Source organism: Telopea speciosissima, chromosome 4 (genome assembly GCF_018873765.1).
Source record: "Telopea speciosissima isolate NSW1024214 ecotype Mountain lineage chromosome 4, Tspe_v1, whole genome shotgun sequence".
NCBI classification, from domain to species: domain Eukaryota; kingdom Viridiplantae; phylum Streptophyta; class Magnoliopsida; order Proteales; family Proteaceae; genus Telopea; species Telopea speciosissima.
The window spans coordinates 2,014,930-2,038,123 of NC_057919.1; the positions used below are offsets into that span (position 1 = coordinate 2,014,930).

At 38.6% G+C, this 23,194-nt stretch overlaps 1 protein-coding gene across 5 annotated transcripts; it reads right to left on the reverse strand.

The window, feature by feature from the left end:
* Positions 1-914: 914 nt before the first annotated feature.
* On the reverse strand, positions 915-15,072 carry LOC122658701 (bifunctional dihydrofolate reductase-thymidylate synthase-like). Of its 5 annotated transcripts, none has more exons than XM_043853778.1 (11): positions 14,560-15,072; positions 14,038-14,425; positions 13,862-13,906; positions 10,861-10,926; positions 9,967-10,028; positions 9,801-9,875; positions 9,551-9,716; positions 9,352-9,475; positions 8,695-8,801; positions 8,372-8,563; positions 915-1,450 (listed from the first exon to the last, which is right to left on the reverse strand). In XM_043853778.1, the coding sequence occupies exons 1-10, from the start codon at positions 14,985-14,987 to the stop codon at positions 8,453-8,455; spliced, it is 1,572 nt and encodes a 523-aa protein (XP_043709713.1). In that variant the 5' UTR covers positions 14,988-15,072; the 3' UTR covers positions 915-1,450; positions 8,372-8,452. The 5 variants fall into 5 exon arrangements, with proteins under 5 accessions (XP_043709713.1, XP_043709712.1, XP_043709711.1 ...); XM_043853777.1 differs by having other exon boundaries at positions 915-1,454; XM_043853776.1 differs by having other exon boundaries at positions 915-1,571.
* Positions 15,073-23,194: the final 8,122 nt, after the last annotated feature.

A 23,194-nucleotide genomic window follows, 5' to 3' on the forward strand; every position in this document is an offset into this window, starting at 1 on the left:
CCGGATATCCAAAGGTTAAAATCCCACATCATCCTTCCACATGGCTCAGACAAGATAGCAGCACATAGATCCCTTTAGGACGGACGAGCCATCCAGAGAAACTTCCCCACTCCACCCCCAATTGAATATTCCATTATCTTGGAGACTTTTCTTTTCTTTTCTTTTCTTTTCTTTTTTGGGTGAGGGGGGGGGGGGGACGAGAGCTGTTTAGGATGTGGGGCCCACTGATCCCTCCCAAACAAAATTGCATACGCTCATTCGATGATGAACCTGAAACAGAATTATGATAAAGTTGCTTAAAGCCATATCAGACAACTGTTACCCATCACCATGTTCAAGTGGATTTACATGATCAGCTAGCAGAACCTGTCAAAAAGGCAGCACCAATCTTTCCACCCTCAATGAAAGGGGCATGGCCAACGACAAAGCCGTGTTACATTTGTTTCTGTTCTTCCCCCCCACCCCTACCCTTCACCCCAGTGTCAAATGTTGGGGGGAGGGGTGTAAAGGAAGGGCCAGATGCAATCCCAAATATAAGAACAGCCCAAGGCTCTAAACCAATTCCAATAGTTCAATCATTTGAAAAGGAGCAATTTGCCTGTACAATAACAGGAAGACCAGATCTCTACATTTTAACATTTAATGATAACAATAGACTTCTTAAATCATTCATCACTCTTTGAGACCAGAATGAAATGCTGTCACTCTCCAAATGCAGTAACATCACTTAACAGACCAATTATACACGGTATCTAATGATCCAAGCATTACTCAGGGTATAGAAAAGCATTTTAAGCAATCAACAAAACCAGGAGGCAGTGAAGGGATGATTTCAAGCAGATTAGACCACAACCCAACATTAATGGTTTTCTTTCCAGCAATCAAAAGAACCATGCGGCAGTAAAGCAAAGACATTTGCCTCCCAAACACCTTAAGTATTCATAGAAAGCCTACAACAGCAATTTACCCAATAATTTGAATATTCTCATAATAACTCCCCACCTACTACAATCAGATACAAGAAGCTAAAGATCCATTTAATGCAATCTTGTAATCCCTGCGGGTTACATGTGAGAAAAGGCAATATAAAATTAGTAAAGCTTCTAAAAGGCATTAGAAATTTCAGTGAAGATTAAAGGAACACGACGGTGGTCATATCTAATTTGTTCTTTCCTTTCAACCCCCCCAAACCCTTTTTTAACCGCAAAAGTGTATTTAGGGTATATAAGAGAAACAAAAGAAGGGGAGGGGTTAGAATCCATAAAAGTAAAATGTCTTACACAACACAAAATGACATTACAAAAAAAAGGAGAGGATAAGGAATCCTTAATCACCAGAACAATCATTGATTGGTTCCCCCAAGATCCTCAACTACTACAGCATAAATAATGTCAAAGTAAACCATACTCCTTTCTTTACATGTACCTCTACAATCATAGACCTCCTGTACCTGCCTGAAGACATTACCAAAAACAAACTTCAATCATGCAGAATAAAATCCTTCATAACTTTCACCCTAGCAATGAATCAAAAGTCCAGCACAGATTTAAATGCTTGAATTCCCAAGAACACTGAGTCAACAGGAAAGGAAGGCGCTATTTTGAAGAATCTTTCAAAGGGATTCCTAGTAAAAATGGCATACCAAGCATTGTAGAGGGCATATATGCATACATGGGGTGTTATTAAAAAAACTACCACCCTCTTCTCTATGTCAACTATCGTGCATAATAGAGATGGTTTCCTATAATATGGATGATAATGGCATGATGTTGGTAGTGGTGATGATGCAGATAAGACATATAAGTGGGTTTTATTTTAGTGGAAATAAACCTTGGATTGGGTGACATAAATGTTGGGCCTTTGGTTCAATGGGTTTTGTTTGTAATAGGCCACTTCAATGAGCCTAAAATGTGGGTAAGAGGTAGGAATGCAGGATTTACTTTATTAGTTATAGTGTAATTTTTTATTTTAATTGTTATTAAGTGTTTTAGTTAGGTTGGAATATGTTTCTATGAGTCCAGCCTTGTTTAAGTCGTTCATTCTTATTTTATGCAGAGTTTTAGTCACTTGAAGACTACCTCCATATCAAGTTATTGGTTGAAGGAGTCTCAGACTTAGTTTGAGTCTTGTTTTAGTCTTTTATTTAAACATATGTAAGGGCGATGCCCTACTAACAAATTTGGGTGAATTAAGGAAGGCTTTTGCTTAATTTTGGTCTGTGGATTTAAGCTTCCATCTGCGGGATTCAGGTGTGTTTACTCTTGTGGGATTCCAGCCTATTATAGATCAGGTGGGTTTCTGATCATATCTTCCTTTCAATTTTTGTTTACTTGTCCATCAAAACAGGTCAAAATTTCTATACTTTTATATCCTGAGATTTCGAATTCTGTAGAATATTTCTCACTCAAGTTTATGCTACTTCTTGGAAATCGATTACCTTAATAACACTAGAATATCCTGTTTTAAACTCGAAATCCAGATTGATTTCAAATTTCCTAGTGCTGTTTAATTTTTTCAAAATCTGCTGATTTCAAGTTCTGATTTGCACCATTCTGTTAAGAATTCAATGCTAAATCCCTGCTATAATCAGTTATGATCTCAGGAATTCCTTGCAATGATTCTCAAATTTCGGGTTGCTTTCTGGTTTCTTTTTTTCAATGAATAAAAAATTCATTACCAAAGGAAAGAAAAAGGGGGGGGGGGGGGGAGAGAACATACAAGCACAAGCCAATTACAAGGCCCTGCCATTACAAAGGGGAAGGCAAGGGCCTGCAAAAGAGAAGGGAAAGAGCCCCAACCAACCACAACACACTACAAAGAGGAAAAGTCTGACCACAACATGGCAACCAGACCCAATTTCGACAAAGGTGTGCTACCAAAGAGTAGGACCCAAAATGCCACTGCTTTTTGGTTTCCTTGTTAGAATAGAATGCACCCATATATTGAGATCCAATCACAGTTCAAAATTTCGCGATATATTGCCGAAATTTCAGTATATTTCGGTAATTTTGACACTACCAAGATGAGATGAGCTTTCGAAATGAAAAATGTTCAAATGTCGGTATATTTCATCAACGTTAAACAATGTGTATTTAACTATTTATACATCAGGGTCCGATTGTATACTGTCAATCAAGGGTGCAAACCCAAAACACCACTTTGAGTTAATTTTTTTGCAATATGAAGGTTTAAATGTGTTTATTTAGCTTAAATAATGGTATACATGAAGCATCAGGCCTTAATATGACCAATAACCCGCCAAGATGGAGTACCAAAATATGGCAGAAAAAATACCATATTTCGGCGAAATTTTGGTATTTTCCGGACATTTCGAAAATTTTGACCAGCCCGAAATGGCGAGATGAGACGAGATTTTAAACCTTGGATCCAACCATCACATTTGGATCATACTTTAAAGTCTTATTCTATCCGACAACTGTGCTATCAATTTGAATTTCAGACCAATCCAAGCAATTCTCTTTGAGTTACTTAAATTTCTCTTAATCTGGTTTGTCCTTTTTCTTGCAATCCTGTCGCAAGCTGATCTCCCACTGGACTTCACTTGTTCGCAGTTAGCACTGCATTATTTGATATCAGAGCTATGGAAGGAGTGCAGAGGGTTGCTGGTTCCCTTTTTATTGTTCAAGTAAAATCAAAACTCATTTCCAACTGAAAGATGATTCTACTGGTATGATTCGGTGTCGCTTCAAAAATCGAAACTCATGGACGAGTCTTTTCAAGCCTAGGAGGATTGATGTTAAAAAAAGGGAGAATTTACACATACCACCCCTGAGGTTTGACGAAAGGATATTTTCACCCCCCAGTTTTGAAAAATTCTGCGTACCCCCCTAAGGTTTGCAAACGGTAACAAATAAGCCCATTTTGTCAGTTCATGACTAACACTGTTAAAAATTAGACTTGAACTGACGGAATTACCCTTCTAAGAAGAAACCCAAAAAAAAAAAAAAACAAAACCTACAACTCATCTTCCCCAAAATTGATTGGGGAAGATGAGTTGCAACCATCCAGCGCCTCATTGATGGATTGCCCGATGGATTGCTTTCTTTCTAGTTTCAAATTTTGTTTCATTTCTCTGTATTTGTAGCAGATGCAGGTCACGAATCAATCAAACCGTTGAACATCCTTGATCCATCTCCCATGATTCTTCAAAGCTTGTATCACACTGATGTCCCTATTGCTGTCTCCGTGAGTGAACGCCATCTTTATGAGGTTTCTTCGAGCATTTTAATGGCAGAAAGCTGGGTCAGGACCCATGTTCTGACCTACTTCCCTTCGACCAAAATTAGCACCATTGTGGTGGGAAATGCTGTCCTTTGCAACAGAGATCATTAGGAGAATTGGGGTTTGGTTCTGCCATCTCTGAAGAACATTTACTACTCCCTCATCAGATGGGGCTTGGAGAAAGAAATCAAGCTGTCGGCTTCCTTTTCTGGTGACTGTTTAAATCTAAATTCCAACACATTTAGAGATGAACTAACCACGAATCTTATCAATCCTCTGTTAGGTTTTCTTCTTAAATCCAACTCAACCTATTGTGTCAGCACAACTACAGATTTTTCACCATTGTCATCTGAAGCTACAGACTTAGTTTCTGCTCACTTTGAATCCATCAAAAATCTTGGGCCATTCCAGATGAATGGGTTTAATGTCGTCCTTTGCACCCAAGAAAAACAGAGACCCAAGAGCAGGAAGGGTTTGGATTTCTCACGGAGGTTATTCACAAACATGGACCTGCAGTTGGTACAAAAGGGTTATTCGCTCTTCTTCTACATGGACCTGCAGTTGGTGCAAAAGGATTATTCGCTCTTCTTCTACATGGACTTGCAGCTGGTGCAAAAGGGTTTGGATTTCTCACGGAGGAGGAAGAAATGGATTTTGCTACTCGTAGCACTCGGCATCACTGGTTATGGTGCCTATAAGGTCTATTATTTGCCTTCTGTGGTCAAGAAGAGGAAGAGGTTTGTTTTTAAAGCTTCTTGAAGCCTTGATTTCCATGGCCGAAGTTGTATCCGATTCCGCGGAGACGATCTCAGTCATTTCCCAGGACTTGAAGGAGTTCCTTCAATCAGAATCGGATCAAATTCCCACCAGTTTGAAGCAAATATCCAAAATCACAAGGTCGGAAGAGTTTTAAACATGGGAGCTGGGATGGTTGCAACTCATCTTCCCCAAAATCGATTGGGGAAGATGAGTTGCAGGTTTTGCTTTCTTTTTTTTTTTTGGGTTCTTCTTAGAAGGGCAATTCCGTCGGTTCAAGTCTAATTTTTAACAGTGTTAGTCATGAATTGACAGAATGGACTTATTTGTTACCGTTTGCAAACCTCAGGGGGGTACGCAGAATTTTCCAAAACTGGGGGGTGAAAATATCCTTTCGTCAAACCTCAGGGGTGGTATGTGTAAATTTCCCAAAAAAGAAAGACACATAAATGGCTTATTTTAGTATAAATAAGCCTTGGGTTGGGTTACATATATGTTGGACCTCTGGTCCATTGGTTTTTTGTTGTAAAAGGACAATTAATGGGCCTTGAATATGGGTAGGAGGTAGGAATACAGGATTCATTTTATTAGTTAGTCTATTTCTTTATTTTAATTGTTATTAAGTGTTTCCGTTAGGCTGGAATAGGTCTCTATGAATCCGTCTTTGTTTAAGTTGTTCTTTCTTATTTTATACAATGTTTTAGTTAGTTAAGGCTACCTCCATAGCGAGCTATTGGCTGGAGGAGTTTTTGGTTCAGTTGGAATCCTGTTAACGATTTATGCCCTACCAATGAATTTTGATGAATTAATGAAAGGCTTTTGGTTTGTGGATTCAGGCTTGCATCTGTGGGATTCAAGAGAGCTTAGCTGCTATTATGAGATTTTAAGTTCGGGCACTAGCGGGATTCCAGCCCTACAGTCAGGTGGATTCCTGATCATATCTTCCTTACTATTTCTGTTTACTTCTCCATCAAAATAGGTCAGAATTACTACTTTTTTTTATCTCCTGAGATTTCTAATTCTGTTAGAATATATCTGACTCAAGTTTTAATCGATTGCCTTAATAAGATAAGAATCATATCCTGTTTTAAACTCAAAATCCAGATCGATTTCAAGTTTTCAAGTGCTGTTCAACTTCTTTTCTGCTGATTTCGAGTTTTGATTTGCACCATTGTTTCTGTTTAGAGTTTAGTGCTAAAGCCCTGTTATAATCAGTTTTAAAACTTGGTTTTTGAACTCTGTTTTGATCTCCAGAATTCACAATAATTCTGGATTTTCTGGTTGCTTTCTAGTTTCCTTGTTAAAATAGGAAAACCCCTTCTTGAGATCCAAACATCAGATCTGGATCATACTTAACACTCTTAATGTACCTGATAAACGAGCTATCGATTAGAATTTCAGACCGGTCTGAGCAATTTTCTTTGAGTTATTAAATTTCTCCTAATCTGGTTTGTGCTTTTCCTGTGATCCTGTTACAAGCTGACCTCCCGCTGGACTTCACTGGTTCAGGGTTTGCACTGCATTAGGTGATAATGAAAACAATGTAGGTAATACAATGTAGATAATGAAACTGCTGATGGTTGTGAAAGTAATGATGGTTACTGGTTAATACAGTACCATCAGTTTATTAGAATATCATATATCAGTAACTAAGTGAGATACGGAGAGATCGACAGAGAGCCCAAGCTGGATTTCAAGAGCTTTGACAAAGAGAGAGCACGAGAGTAACTCTATTGAAAACAAACCCTAACACGATGCAGAAAATAATGGAAATCGCAAACAACAATCACACAATGAACACAAGGATTTACGTGGTTCGGCAAGATTGCCAACGTCCATGATGAGATGAGATCTGTTCCACTATCAATGGGGAATAGGGTTACAGCCACTCGTCTTCACACCTCTGTCAGATTTCGTTACAGAGGAAGAACCCTTGCTACATATTTATAGCAAAACCCTATACAGGAATTTTACCGAAATACCCATATAGTCCTTAAAATTTCTTCTCACAGCCCCCGAACCTCTGTATGGACCCACTAGTTCGCCGAAGTCCCGCTAGAACAGTAGATTAACGCGCAAGGCCGATTCCTCTAGGCCTCTTAACGGCCCTTCAGAATCAACCCACAAACCAAGCAACAGAATACAAGACATCATAACCCCAACGCTGTCCATATCCGGTTCATCCTTCAGAACCATATCACATCCCGGATCTGATGAAATAGGATGAATTGAGACGGTGTTTTGTAAATATGTAATTATCTTGAATATATCAGCCGTTTCTTTATTTTCCAATCGCCTGCATGGGACAAAAGAAACATATTGTTCTTCAATATCTCAATCTTAAATAGAGCTACAAAACTGGCAGACTTCCCCTTCCCCTTCTCATCTCAAGGAACCCTCATCCTCCTCTCCCCATCCTCTCTTCTTCTGCAACCATCACTTTTCTGTTCTCCCTCGGGGATCAAGTTAGGGAGGACTCCTGGGGAAGCCCATGTCAGCAGCACACCCATGGTCCGCAGACACGTATGGGCACACAATTCAGGACAACAGCCAAATTTGGGTTATATAGCTTCCCCACCCTCACTTTTCCCTTTCCTTCCAATTTGGTTCCAAAGGTATTGATTGCCTTTGGCATACCTTACAAGGTGCCAAGGCGAGCCAAGGTGCTGGCAAGGGGCATGGGGTCCTAAGCCAATAAAAAACATGTTTAGTCTACGACTTTTCAGATTTTGTTAGTAATTGTTTACTCATATAACTTAATATTTAGTCAACCTAGTGGTAATACAGTCTAAAGTAAAGAGGAGATATAAAGCATTCACCCATCCAGCAGTGTGCTTTCAATATTCATTAAAAATCACCATTAGTTCAAGACTTGGCAATATTTCTTTTTCCAATTTTAACCCCCATTTGAAGACATTATAAGCTGCAATAAGGTGCACCATAAAAGTATACAACATACATGAGTTCAAACCCCGAAAAAAAAAAAACAAAACAAAAACAGACTTGGCCAAGGCAACCAAGGTGATGCTTAGGCAAGCAAGGGCTAAGTAGCAGAAAAAATAAAAAAAAACTAGGTGAGTGCAGGTCTGAAGGACCTTGGGGTCTAGGTGAGGCCTAGGCATGGCCTTAACTATGGCCTTCAAAGCTCCTTCTTTCCCATGAATGCTTTCCCTATGATCTCAAATTGATCAAAGGGGCATGCATGGCTACTATGCATGAGATGGAGAGAGAGAGCGAGAGTTTATATACTGAAGGTGTTCAACTATTTGTCCTCTAGTTAAATACAAAATAAGATTTATGAAGTGGACAACCCATCATTAATAGAAGAAAAAAAATAATAAAAAGCATAAGTAATTGCAACAGTAAGACTGACCTGGAACTATGAGATCTAGCTGGAAGGGTGAAGAGAATCTCAAGTACTTCCATTTCTAAACTTTCAAGAGGTTTAGGAGCTCTATACTGCCATTTTCATATCTATTTTCTGATGGGGATCATAACCTATGAGCTTGAGATCAGTCGCCACAAAAGAATCGATATCCTTCTTCTGAGGATTGATTTTCAGAATCTGTGTAATGGAAACAAACAGAATAGCAAAGTTCAAGAAACTTAGCACACTACACCAACTTCAATATCAAAATTATTGAAAAAACAAAGTTCACCAAGTAAATTCATATTCTGTTTACATTATGTACTCACTGGAAAAGGTTTAGGTAGTTTTTGAAACTGCTCCTGTAAAGGCCTAACGTGTGTTCTATAAACATGTGCATCACCAATAACATGTTTGAAATCACCAGGAACAAGACCTGCAGAGGAGAAATAATACCAAATAGCCTCTTGAAAAAGATGTCCACAAACTGCAGGTGGGACTCAATCCCTCATCAGCAGCACAATGCCCACATAGTTTAAGCAGCAAACCGAGCTGGCATGTCACTTAACTAATCTACAAATATCAAAGAGGCTAAACAAAGAACAGAATAGGCCCACTATGCCCTGATGATTGTCAATTTAATCTTGCACATTTCTTACCCCGGATCACTTTTAGGAGAGAAAATCAAGCTCTATAAATCCCTCACCACAAGGAGTAATTAAATATAACATTGCTTTGGTCACTGCAATTTCCCTTTAGGAAACAAAAGGACACCAAATCTGCAGGTTTGTGTATCATACAATTTGACGGAACTACTGAGATCTCACCCCTCTGAAGTGGATCTTACAGTCACGTATTACAAAAATGTAAAGCCATGGTCACTTAATCAGAAATTCAGAAGCCAAAATACACTCATCAAAGCCCTAAGCATGCAGACTGCAGAAAGTGCTCAAACCAACTTTTAGTTGTGGGGATGGAATACATACCACAAACATGAGCAATGATGCATGTTAAGAGAGCATAGGATGCAATATTAAATGGCACACCAAGACCCATGTCCGCGGAACGCTGATACATTTGACAAGACAGCTCCCCATTGGCAACATAAAACTGCAAAACAGGATATCCTCCAAATAATTAAAAGCAATGCCCAAAGAAGGAATGGTGAATCCGCTTATTGCTAACCTGTGCAAACATGTGGCAAGGTGGAAGTGCCATCAATTTAAGATCAGATGGATTCCAAGCTGAAAGAACAATCCTCCGATCATTCGGGTTATTCTTGATCTTGTCAATAACATCCAACAACTGATCAAATCCTTGTCCTTTGTAGTCAGCATGCGTGTCAGTATACCTGTAAAATAGAGTTCTAATTTAAGAGTCACACAACACGGCAAGTGAAAAATACATATATTAATCATAGATACTGTCCCTCTACCTGGCACCAAAGTGCCTCCACTGAAACCCATATATAGGTCCCAAGTCACCCACTTCTCGGTCAGCCAAACCAATACTGAGAAACAAAATTAAACAAAATAAGTCAGACTTGCTTAATAAAAATCAATAAAATGTCATAAAACGGGGTTGGGCAGTGAAGCAGTTGCCTGTCAAGGTATTCTCTAGATGCATTGCCATCCCATATGTGAATGCCTTTTTCCTGTAGAACCTGTTAGCAGTAACATCTATTAACATCGAACTTGGTTTTATCAAAATCTGACAAGAGGTATATCATGGAATAAAACACAAAGCCTGCAATAATGCCATCTACTATACCCGCCACCCCCATTTAAAATATAAAAAAGAAGATTTTTTTTATGGAGGAATGATCTTGCCACTCTATCACCCCTCCCGTAGAAGGATGATTGCTTCAATCTGGCATACCTCATTAACCACATCACTCTCACAAAGACACTTTGCTCATTACAGAGACCACCTAGTTTCACAAATAATCATGGAAGACAAGATTGCTCATCTTTTAGGTTGATACTGTCAAAACCACACTGAAAGTGAAGTAGAATTGATTTGAGAAGAAACAAGAAGATTGAACTAAAGAAAATTAAAAAATAAGAAGAATATAGTATAACTGGTCAGAGAAAGAAATTTTCATCCTCCAATTTTTGAAATGATGACAAGAGTACTGGGTTAGACAAAACATTTGAAAAAACCTACAAACTAACTTGAATGCCATTTGCTTCTTTTATACAGCTGTAACAAAATTATCCCTGCCTTTACATTAAGAGCTTGAAAAACAATTGTTCTCCTTGAAATTGTTGCAACGTATTTGTGACTCCCGTATTGTCAGCAAAATTTAGCACTTAACAGATGTAACCATGGTAGAGCAGAGCTTCAATAATTAACACTAGCAAACCATAACACTTGTCCAATCCCAATCAATCCGAAAATATAAATCAACTTCTTTACAATTGGCCCATTGACAAATTTAAAACAAAGGAAATTAGATAAAAGCTTCTGCTAAGATATTTAATTAATATACATACCTTTGCATTTGTAGAACCACTAATGAACCACAAAAGTTCCTCAACAACACCTCGCCAGAAGACTTTCTGCACTATCAAAAGATTATTGTAAGTGACAGTCCACGAATAGAAGAAAACTAAATTCCTTTTTGTAAAGGACCAAAGCTGGTTAAAATCACCAGAAAAATTTGGACGTATGAAAAGCTCTCAGGATGGCAAGTAGATCACATGAATTGAATATTGCTTTTCAGCAAATCTTAAAGTGATCATGTGATAACTCTGGATTCATGTTGGAGGGTAGATTTCATCAACCAAGCTAGGATGATTTCCATTTTTCTTCTTCTTTTTCTAGTTTTCAATTCAATTTCTGAAAAGACAAGTTCCAGCTTTATCTTCTTCTAATCAATCAGGTCAGTATTTTACTTTTGATTTCAAAATCTGCAGGTATTCTGTCTATAAAAAACAGGATCCGGCATAAAGTACACTCCCACAACAGGGTGTCTTGCACCAGTTTTTGTTCCATCCTATATTTTGTCCAGCATTCATAAATTCTGCATATTCTCAATTTTTTTCACCTAGGTGGAACAAACAAACTTAATCATGAGATAAGCATAAGGAAATACTTCTATTACAAATAAAAAACATTCAAATGAACAACAAAATCAAGTACATAAATTGATAAAAAAAAATTAGGAATATGATAAGAGTAAACAATCATATTAAACTCTCTTGACAACATGGTTTGGAATTTCTGGCGAAACATTTTGGTTTCGACGAAATGACTACCGAAATTTACATGTCGAAATTTGACCGAAATATTTTAGTTTCAACAAGGGTCGAAATACCACCAAAATCCAAAATTTTGAAACTTGCTTGAGAACCACGAATCATTCTTTTACACAAAGTTTCATTTTCACCACAAACATACTAAAAATGTTCATATTGTTTTCATCCATTCTGTTTATTAAACAAATAAGTAAAAAGGGTAAGAAGAGAGAAGGGCTTCAATCTCTGGAAAAAAATGTGTCGGAGTTCCTGTCCGATGTCACAAATGAAGCATCAGATGAGGGTTCTCACTGTGCCAGAGTTCTGAGCATTGTAAGAGTCTCCAAAGGTTCCCCTTCCAGACAGCATTTGAAGAGCATACTTTCATCATGGAGAGCGTTTGGGGATCAACAGATGTGCTTGGATGCACGAAAAGCATGTGAACCTCAGTTTGTTACACCAGACGAACTAAATGCAATTGATTATGAGGTCCTGGTTGGGCAGGAGGATCTAGTAGGTGGAGTGGTGGTCTGGTGGGTGGTAGCAATGGCAGCCACAGAGGATAGAGCACTATGTTAAGGCTTAGATTCAATTTTTTAAAGGCAGGATTCTATATTAAGCTATGACATTACAGATTCCAGTTTCCACAGTAAGTCAGTAACCCATAATTCTATCTTCTCCAAAATGCTCCAATCTTTCTTTCTACATACCATCCTGCAAGCAAGAATCCACACTGGTTCTACCTGGGCAGGAAAGAGGCTCCATGCCCACTTCCTAAAACCAGGGCACATCTTTATAATGCCATGGTTTGAGTAACTTGACCCTATAAACACTGTAGCTGTTGCAAATAATCCTGTTCCAGAACATTGCCATCGTCATGTATGGGTTAGGGGCTCAATGTATCTGAACAACATCCTTTCCTGCATTGTAAAGGAAATTTGAATGCAAATATAAAACAGAAAAGATACAACTTTTTAATTTTAGAATACAAAAAGGAAGAGAAAGTTAAAGAAACTGATGACTGCCAGGTTGCTGGACAGAGAAGCAAGGGCGTCAAAAGTAGAAATCAGAAACTATCCAATTGAAGAAGAAAGATGAGTTAAAATCTGTAATTGATTGGAAAATTGTATGCGAACTTGAAATTTAAAAGGAATAAACAAATTAACCAATTGACAAAAAATGAGTGCTGGATAAATAGATGAAGAACTTGTAATAATTGATCAGATAAGAGAAGTAGAGATTTAGGTTCCACAACCAAACCATGGCAAGGAGTCTTGAGTAATGATAAAAGCCGTTCCATAATATCATAATAAAAATAAAAAAGAAAAGTCAGATCACATGTGTACATATAGCCCATGGCCAAGACTCCAGGTATATTCCATTCTAAAAGAAACACTATAACTATTTGGATTCAAAACATTAATAATCCAAATTCCTACTTTGACTCAAGTCTCTACAAATTAAAATCATAAACCAAATACAACTTCACTTCCTAACTTAAAAAGGTTCATATTTTTCTTTTTTGGGCACTAACTTAACAAAGAATACTTAAAACCACCAAATATAACTAAAAAAAAAAAAAGAAAAGAAGGAAAGCCCATCAGGTAGTAACTTGATGCCATGGTCCCAATTGTCTATATGAAGATGCTCTTCTAATATGAGTAGCTTGCAAACAATTACCCTCAAGTATCCTAGTGTAGGCATTGAACTCAAGGTAGTAAGTAGTAACCTAATATCATTTCCCTATCTAATATATGTTCTCATTGTTTGCCATATGCGCTTTATGTTTGTCATTTATCCTCCTCCTTTTCTGAACCACTTGCAAGTGGAGAGAAAAAGTGAAGACATCTCATGTTAAAGAAGGAATATGTTTTTTGGATAATAATAACATACATATTGTTACAATTTTTTTCTTGGGGGAGGGGGGGGGGGGGCTGCCTAGGGAATTGTTAGTCATCAACTAGCAAAGCAATATGACTAGCCATGGATTTAGACAACTCCATTGCACTGGTTTGTCCTGATCCAAATATTATTAGATCACATCCTGATCAGATCTATCCAGGTCCAGATCAGATCTGGATCTTATCTCTGGCAATGCAATCCCAATGTTGTCCAGGTCTGACTCATAGTCAAATACATCGTTTCTACAGGCAATCAAGTTGCCTAAAGCCCAGACAAACAAAAACGTCAACAAAAGTACTAATACTTTATTAAATGATGCAAATAGTACAGGAGAAACATATAAGAGAGTCGATACCTTAGTTGTAAGAAGTGGGAATGACTTACGAAGATTAAATTCCATCTAGAAGGGAACAGAAAAGAAGAAAAGTTAAAGCATGTCAGATAATAAACATGTACAGATAAATTGGTATTGGCTAAAGGCTACGAGGAAAACAGAAAAGAACACAACTTTATAATACGGTTGTCAATTACCTGGCAACCAAATTTAGATAGAGTGCCAGTCCCTGTCCTGTCATCCTTCTGATTGCCATTTGAAATTATATCTTCAACAAGTCCAAGATACAAGTACTCCTGATGCCTCTTAAAAATCATCTTGGGCAAAAAAGAGAACTTTTCTACCTCAAATTTAGTCTTGTCAGAACAACCATCAAACATCACCCCATTGTTTAGAGATGTAGAAGCCCTCACACGGACATAAGTAACAAAAGAATATCGAATGTTGTTCTCTACCGATGGAAAGGTTGAGTACCATGGCTGAAATACTGAGGAATCAATTGGAGGGATGAAAGTATCACATTCAAAGCTCGTCTCAATTTCTGTAATGTGGATGGCCTCGCATCCAGGTGCATTGAGTGAATCCCTGCAGTTTTTTCAACAGCATTCTTAAAACAGCTATAGCATTCCTAAAGTCAAGAAAAGAATTTATTTCCCCCTATTTTAAGAAATAAAAAGAAGAGGAGCATAAACTGAAGCAATGAGCATTGAAGTACTCACTTAAATATCTGGCCACCTCCAATCACAAACACTTTCTCTATTGACAGACAATAAGGAGATGCTGCCAGCAATTCTAACGCTGAAACCAAGCTTCCACATATCACAACATTCTCAGCAGTGGCAATGTCAAAGCTCCCAGAACGAGTTAGCACAACATTAAGTCGACCAGGTAGAGGCCGATGTTCTAGGGGAATGCTTTCCCATGTTATTCTACCCATTATCACAGCATTCCTTTTCAGAGGATCTGAAGTAGTTTTTGTGATCTCCTTGAAAAATTTAAGATCAGAAGGCAACCTCCACGGCAATTTCCCATCCTTCCCAATACCCATACTTTGGGTTGCACCTACAACAACTTGATAAGTCCTCTGGGTATCAAAATTCATATTTGCATGGCCATTTGGAAGGCTTGCGAGGGCGTCACCAGCCATAAATGAAAATCGAAGAAGAGATCTATGCCTCCCAATCACGTATGGTTGCAAAAATGATTCAGAAACAATACCTGTCAAGCTACTTCTGTTGAAATGTAATACCACCTAGAATTGGTAAAAGTATCAAACTGTATTACAAGCAAGAGATGAAAAAAAGAATGATACTGTGATCAGATGGTAAGCATGGGAAGGAAAGCAGAAAAGACAGGAAAGGCAACCCTCCTACAGGAAAATGACATAATTACAAGCTACAATACTTGACAAATGATTTACATAGAGTATAAGAAACCTCGCACATAAGATATTCATCGTGCACAGATATATCAAATATAAGCATAGTCATTTTCTTGGGGCTAAAAGATTCACTCCATGATTCTCAAAAAAAAAATCACTATTTTTGTATAAAAAAATGATGAATTAAAACTGACAGAGCACCAAGAATGCTAACAACCTCTAGATCTGGCAAAGGTCATGGGTATCCACTATGAATTGCCACTTGAATGCCCTCAAATATGGAGGCAACATAGGGGTAACTGAATTATTACCTAATATGTTTGAAAAAATACTACTAACCAAAAGAATTTCAAAGTAAACACACAGAAAACATTTTCATTTGTAACCGCTTCGTGACCTTAAATGTGAGTAATTTGAAATGCAAGTTGCCATTTCTTTCAGTCAATGCAGATACATATTTCAATATAATAAAAGAAAATATTTGTCAATAAAACATCGTTCAACAACATTCTTTTGGGGGATCTTATTTACTAACAACTCGTACTTGGAGTGATGAAGATTTCTTTCTTTCCACCGTTAGATCATAAATCACCACCATAAAGTACTGCCTAGAGCAGAATCCTGACAGAAAATGTCAATTAACTCTCTAAATCCCACAACCAAAACTCGCATTTTCATGCAAGGGAAACTGAGAGAGACTGTCACTGAACCAATTTACAGAGTAAAAGGGTATGCATGCATCCACTGATGTACCCAAAGAATAAAGGAAGAGGATAAGCTCCAATGACCCAGCAGCATCATTGATGTTTAACTAGTAGATTAATTGAACTTGGTATCAAATTTGATACATACCTTGAAGATCATCTATATGGCTACCTCCCCACTTTCTTCATCTAGAAGAGGGACGAAAAAATAGAGGGCCATGATACGAATCTTGGGATAACTCAACCCCATAAACCGGCTTACAAGGTGAGGGCCCAAGACCATATCAGCCAACGTGGGATCAGCCCTGGGATCGTCACAGGGCAGTACGAAGAGGGGTTACAGTCGGAAAATCCAAGTACAAATCATGACTCTTTATTCCTTGATATAGAAACCAGAAACGAATGGGGCGTCCAGACCCCTCCGGTATCATCGTCCATCAATGGTTACCTATGGTCTGATAGAAGAAAAAGAAAACGAGGAGATGATGATGAGTACTACCAACTACGTTCTGTTAATTTGTCTGATCTTTTACCCTTTATTTTCTACGTTCATCAACTAATATATAAATCGGGAATTTGGTCAACACATTGCACTCTCTCAATAACGCGCCTTAACAGTTAACAAAACCCGCAGCAAAGGTTCGTAAGAGCACGATTCACGCAGATTCTTCAGAAGATCAAATTAAGCTTCAACAGAAAACGGAAAAGCATGATAAAAAGCAGTGCATTGGAAAGCCCAAAAGAGAAATAAGAACTAAATAGCTCATCTGTCTTCTTCTTATTCGAATACTGTGAAAGTGTGATTTACGGTCTAAATTAGAGGGTTTGCCTCAAACTCAAACTGCTTCAGTTCCTCGAACAATTTCTTCTTGTGAATCAAACACCCCCCCCCAAAAAAAAAGAAAAAAAAACCAGGAGGAGAAAGTAGCCGAAAATGCTCGCTTTCTCCCTTAAAGAAGTGGAGCAGAGCAGCAGCAAAGGGGAAGAGAGGTGGAAAAAAGCCACAAAATAGTCAAAAACACAAAAATCCAAAAGCATGTTTGACATGGAGTGCCGCGAAGGAATATATACTTGTAGAGAGACAGAGAGATAATATAAAAGATATGGAATTACTAAAGTAACCTCGGTCTTGACCAGGTTTTACTAGCAGTGACTAGTATCATTAATTAATGTTCCTGTCTGTATTGGAAATCAAAAAAGTGCAAAAGATCTCTCTTATCTGTTCGAAATGGCAAATGTGTCCAAAAGCCAACCTGAATATTACTAAACACAGATCACCTACCACACCAGACCTCCCTCCCCTCCTCGTGACTTTGGTTAATGACTTTTGATAGGTGGAGCTATGGAGGGAGTGGGCCTAGGAAGACGACGAGACGTGGAACTCTCTGGAAGTGAATATATATATGAGTTACAGGTCACAACTCAGAGACATAGAACATGGCATATCATTTGAATCTATTGGACATTTGGACGAGGGCGTGCAAATCAAGGGATTTTAAATTTGGAATCGGGATTGAATAGGTCTCCCAATTCAAAGTCATCTAAAATTGATCTTAAAAACCCTAAAATTGGCTATTTTAGAACTGTTGGTGGAAAATCCAACACCCACACACAGAGGCACAACGCACGTGGTGGAAGTAAGGCGGGCGTGCCAGGGCCTTTGACGCAGGCCCAAACAAAACTGGAAACGGCCACGGTCCGTTCTAACTTCAGACCGAGACAAAACGACCTATCCTGACTGGCGAAACGGCCTATTCTAAGAGGCCGAAAACGGCCCGTTATGACTTCTAACCAGGACGAGAAGAGGATCCTTCCGTGCTTGAGTAGCTCTAAGGTCTTTTGAGTAAAAGCAAATCGCGATGGACAAAGCAAAGGAAGAAGATTGAAGATCAAATTGCTTACTTACAGTCAATATCCGATTGGAGTCATTACAACTTGCGAAATCCGACATTGACGAGATTTACAACTTGGTGTTTACACTGCCACTGTTCTACAACCAAATCATATAATCTCATAGAAACGAATTTGATGAAGCTTCACAACTCCGCCAGCCATGGATCGATGGAGCTTGCAACTTGATGTTAATGATGGTTGTCTTCTGAAACACGGGCCAAAAGACAAGACTGTTGGAGTTGTTCTCCAAGCATCTTCCAAAAACAGTCTTGATGAAGCTTCCACAGCCCTGCCAGCCTCGGACTGATGAAGTTCGCAACTCGATGATGATGGTTGTCTTTTGAAACACGGGCCAAAAGACATGATTGTTGGAGTTATTCTCCAAGCAAGGCCTACATGAATGCTTCTTGAAACACAAGTCAATGAGGCATTGGTGGCTGGAACCCAACTCCAGCAAAAATTACAAAGAGAGATGAAAGATTACATCCTGAAAGATAAAAAAGGGAAAAGACAAAATAAAGATAGAGACAATAGTGTTTTGTTGATCCGTTGAGTGATGTCTTCTTCAATGGAGACTTCTGCCTTTTATAGATAGATCCCATAAAGGCTTCCATTTGGTAGTTGCCATAACTGCTGCACCCATGTACCTACAATCCTTTGTTTCAATGTCACATGTCCTTGATTTTGCACATGACCCCTTCATGAAGTAACTCCCACTATTGCATCTCCTACTTTTCAGATTGCTTCCTAGTGTGGTGGACCGCTTTTATTCCAAAGTGCTAATCTCTTGTGCCATGTGGCTATGTGGGGTTTGTAACCTCCCACCATCTATAGTCATGGCGGGTCCCCACCTATCCACTTGGTTATTCAAATTTAAAAGGATAACTCTTTGATGGCAGCGTGCAATGCACGGCCTTATGGCACGCATAATCAAATCCCAACTTGTGAAATGTGGGTGCCAACAAGAACATCCAGAATTTGGGATCAGTCACGGATTTGATTTCATATTTTAGAGGTTGGTGCAAATGCAACAGACCAGGGCACTTTCTTTTATGATTTTTTTTTTGGGGGGGGGGTTGAGGTGGTGGGGGATTCTTAGTTTAGGCAAGGAATGGAGGTTTCTAACTCGAATCCTCATGTGAGCTAAGCTCTATTGCATTAACCTCAAGTCCACTAACAATTGTCTTCTTTATGAAATTTTTTTGTAACCTTCACTTTAATCATTGTCTGTCACAAACTAGGGCTGCAACAAGGTTAGGTTTGGTCGGGCTTTATAAAACCTTAGCCCAACCCTGAGTCCCCTTAGTTGGACCTTGGACCTTGGACCTAGGCCCAGTCTGACCCTGACCAGCCCTCAAGGTCGAGCCAGGCTGACCGTGATTGGCCCTAATCATGGAGTAGGGGAAGGGAGAGATGCATGGACTGGACTAAGTTGGGCTGGGTCGGGAGAAAATGATCAATTTTACATAAAAATAACAGTATAATAAAGCATATTATCACTTATTATCTTCATTATATATTATATAACAAAATATATTTGACATTTAAAGTTTATAATATATATATTATTTGACCTCAATTTCAGAAAAGGAGAGATTTATATTCGAAAGAACTAGAAACTGAAGTTGCGGTGAGCAGCAGCATAAACAGAAGATATCGGGAATTTCCTTTTTACCTACGAACCCCATCTCTTCTTCCCCAATCTAATCTTCCCCGACAATGTCGTCTGGGTACCCAAGCGGTGTCGATTTTTACAATTCCGCTGGGATCGGCGGAGGATCGGCCACGATTAACGATGGGCAAGTTCGATATCGATCTCAACTGGGAGGTACTCTCGGTAACGAGTCTTCAGCGAGAATCCTTCCTTGGCAAACCGACATGGTTGCAAAAAGACCTCTTTCAGAACTAGAGATACAGCGCCAGCTTCAACAATACCAACAACAACAACCGCGAAGGCAGTTGGGAGAGGGAGCCTTTCTCAGGTTCGTCAAACAGAGGAGTTATCACCATGCGTCTCAGATATCTTCTCTTTCTCCGGTCCATTTCTACTCGCCGGACGTTGCCGGTGAAGAAGAAGAAAAAGAAACAGCTTCCGGCAAAAGGAGCTATCGGCTGTGGGAGGTAATAACTGCTAACTATTTGAAGGGTGGGGTACGTTTAAGGTTATGGGCGTTAGCGCTGCTACAACTCACTCAAAAATAAAAAAAGATTAAGTCTTCTTCGGAGATATCCAGTCCAATCAGAATTAAACCACTTAGAAAAAGAAAGACTAAACCATCGAGTGTGTGTGTGAGAGAGACCAAGTACCTAAGAAGCGAACGGACGGAAAGCAGGGAGAGACAACCTGAAGAAGAACCCATCAATTCTAAGGGAAACCTGAAACAACGACGACGGTAAAGAGAAGTGAAAAGACTATGCGTGTGCTGGAGAGATAGATAGAGAGAGAGATAGAGTTAGTACCTTATTCAATGGTGGCAGAAACTCATTCACCGCTCCACAGCCAGAAACCACTTCTTTGCCAGAGGACTCTCGAGTCTCAAGAGCCTTAAGAAGAAGAGGGATCGGATTTTTAGGCATTCAACGGCGACATTAAAGAGTTACTAGAGCTTAAACCCAAAATACGCATACTCTCTCTTCGTAGTTCGTACTGTCACTCCCTCGTGCCCTCCGAAGTTTGGTGTGATATGTGTATTCAGGAAAATTTTCATTTGGAGAGGGTAATTATGGACAATTGAGCTTACGCAACGTAGAATACGAAATTTTGAACGACCTGCTCATTCCTACCAAGTAAAGAGCATGTATGTATGTGCCTAAGCTAACACTTCCAAGTTATATATAACCCAAGCAAAACATAATTTTTCAGATCGGGTTCCTTTGTGGAGAGAAAATCTCCAGAGAAAATTTGAGATTTGACCATGGGAAAATGTATTTACCGTTTTGTACAATTATAAGAGAGAGAGAGTAATGGTGAAACTACGATCACAAAATCAAATAACTAATGTTGGAAGGATGAGAGGATTCTTCCTTGTCCTCTATTATTATTATATTATATTATATAGATTTGAAACACACAAACAAAATTCAAATCAGGCTGATCAGCCTAGATCGACCTCATAATTGGGATCGGGTTTTAGCCAATTTAGATAGAAATTGTTCAATGCAACCAATCTCATCCCTATTTTAAAAAGTTCAAACTCGATCCTTATCCTTCTTTCTTGTTCCTTTCATTGTTTTTTTTTTTTTTTTTAAATTTTTTTATGACCATTTTTCTTCTGCTTTCCACCTTTTTCTACCAAAAGTTGTCAGCTTCGCCTGAAAAGGAGGGAAAGCAATTCGTCAATGGCCCCATCAATGTAACTTGTAGACTCCGTCTCAGTCGATCGCAGGCGTCCACTTGACTGTTGAAAAGCCACTCATCTCCCTCCTCCATTTTAGTTGCAATTTTATTGGATTTTCATCCCTGCTTTATCCAAAATGGCAAAATCCAAACCCACACGACGAACCAGCAAGCAGCTTCGCGTGGCCGCGACAACAATTGCTGTGTCGGTCTGTCCTTCCTTTCTTCCTTCTTCCTTGTTTGGTTTTCCGCGTTATTCAGGTCAAAGTCCGTCGTTGTCCATTATAACGTCAGCGTTATCAACTCAAATGGGTGGCAATAGGGAAAGGTCAATAGATTGTACAAGAAGGTTGGGGGATTTAATTATAAATAAATAGATTCATTATTATCAAACTTAAATTTGAGGGTGCCAAAATCAAACCGAAATTATTTACTAAAATTAACTTGAACTGTTTAAATCGAAACTGTGTAACCATTTAATAAATGATTCAATTATTGTTTCAAAATTGAAGTCATTTAGTTAAACGATTTGATCCAAATCGAACCAAACTATTTAACACTCTTAAATATACATAAATGTGCTATAAGCAAACAAAAATCGATTACCGAACTGAACCAAAACCATGAAACCGTGACATAAATGATTCAATTATGGTTTCAAAATTGAGACCGTTTAATTAAACGGTTTGAACCAAATTGAACCATTTAACACCCTTAACCAAACTACCCTCCTATGCTTTTACATTACCAAACACGACCAGATCTCATTCTAGACTTCTAGCGCAGAATAGAGCTCTTGATTTATTACCCAAAAAAAAACAAGTAGAGCTCTTGATTCCCAACTTACCTGATCGATCATTCACTACCACCCAAGATCTTTAGGTATTGTTATCGATGCCTATATTAGTCTCTGTTACAATACAGATTGATCGTACCCGACGATACCAATACATATCGGCCGATATGTCAAAACACAATATCAATACCTTGAACTGTGCTGCCAACCGACCATCTAATTTTGACCCTTCTCAATGATCATCCATCCATCCAAACATGCATTGTTACAGATGCTGTATAAGAATTGAAGGCTGAAATTAGACATTATTTATTCAGATCATTCTTTGTGTATCCAACAGTAAGATTTGCTACATATTTTTTTCATGTGGCAAAACTCTGTATTTGGTATGCATTCTCAAAATAAATTATGTGTCTGAAACACAATCAGATGCCCATGTCGCAAATGACGACTCTTCTTCAAACCAAACAAAATTGTTTTTTCTCTACATACGAACAAAGAAAATTGAAAAAAAAAAAAAAACTCTGGCTACTCTACCTGTGAGAACTGAAGGGAGCAAACTGAGAATTCTACTCTTTATTTTTGTTGGGGGGGGGTGTTTCAATGGGAATGAATTGTCGGGCTACCAGTTAGTTAATTTAGACAAAAGAAAGCTGATGAATGGCAGACTATTGAGTATCAGAACAATTTCCAATAGCTATTAAATGGCAGACTCGCCTGAATCTCAATAGTGCGGTCGCAAACTTGCAATTGCTAATACCAAGTTCCCATAAAGAGGTCAAGGACCCTACTCATGCAGGAATCGAAAACCTCCTCCAAGCATTGCAGAGCTCCTGAAGGTTCTATAGCCTGCTTTACTCTATGGAATCCCACCAAAATAGCTGTAACGTTCAAACCTACGTATCCTGTATTGGTTTACCATATCCAAGAGTGGGAAGTGGCCACGAAGGTCCTATCTTGAGTTTTGCTTGTCTGCTTAAATGAATATCCAAAGCATCCTCACATTTTATTTTTTTTGGTTAAAAGAAAATGTCATTAACTAAAAAAAAAAGATATGAACATTGTCTGATATTACAACAGCTAATTTCTCCCCCCTAACCTTATTCGCCCACTTGTGAGGCATCCTCACTTTCTTTATATGATTACCACAGTATTTCTGGACCCTTTTTTATTGTGGCCGACAAAGAGGATCAGACCTTCCAAAATGTAAGCAAAGGTCCGGCTATGTAAAAGGCATTATTTT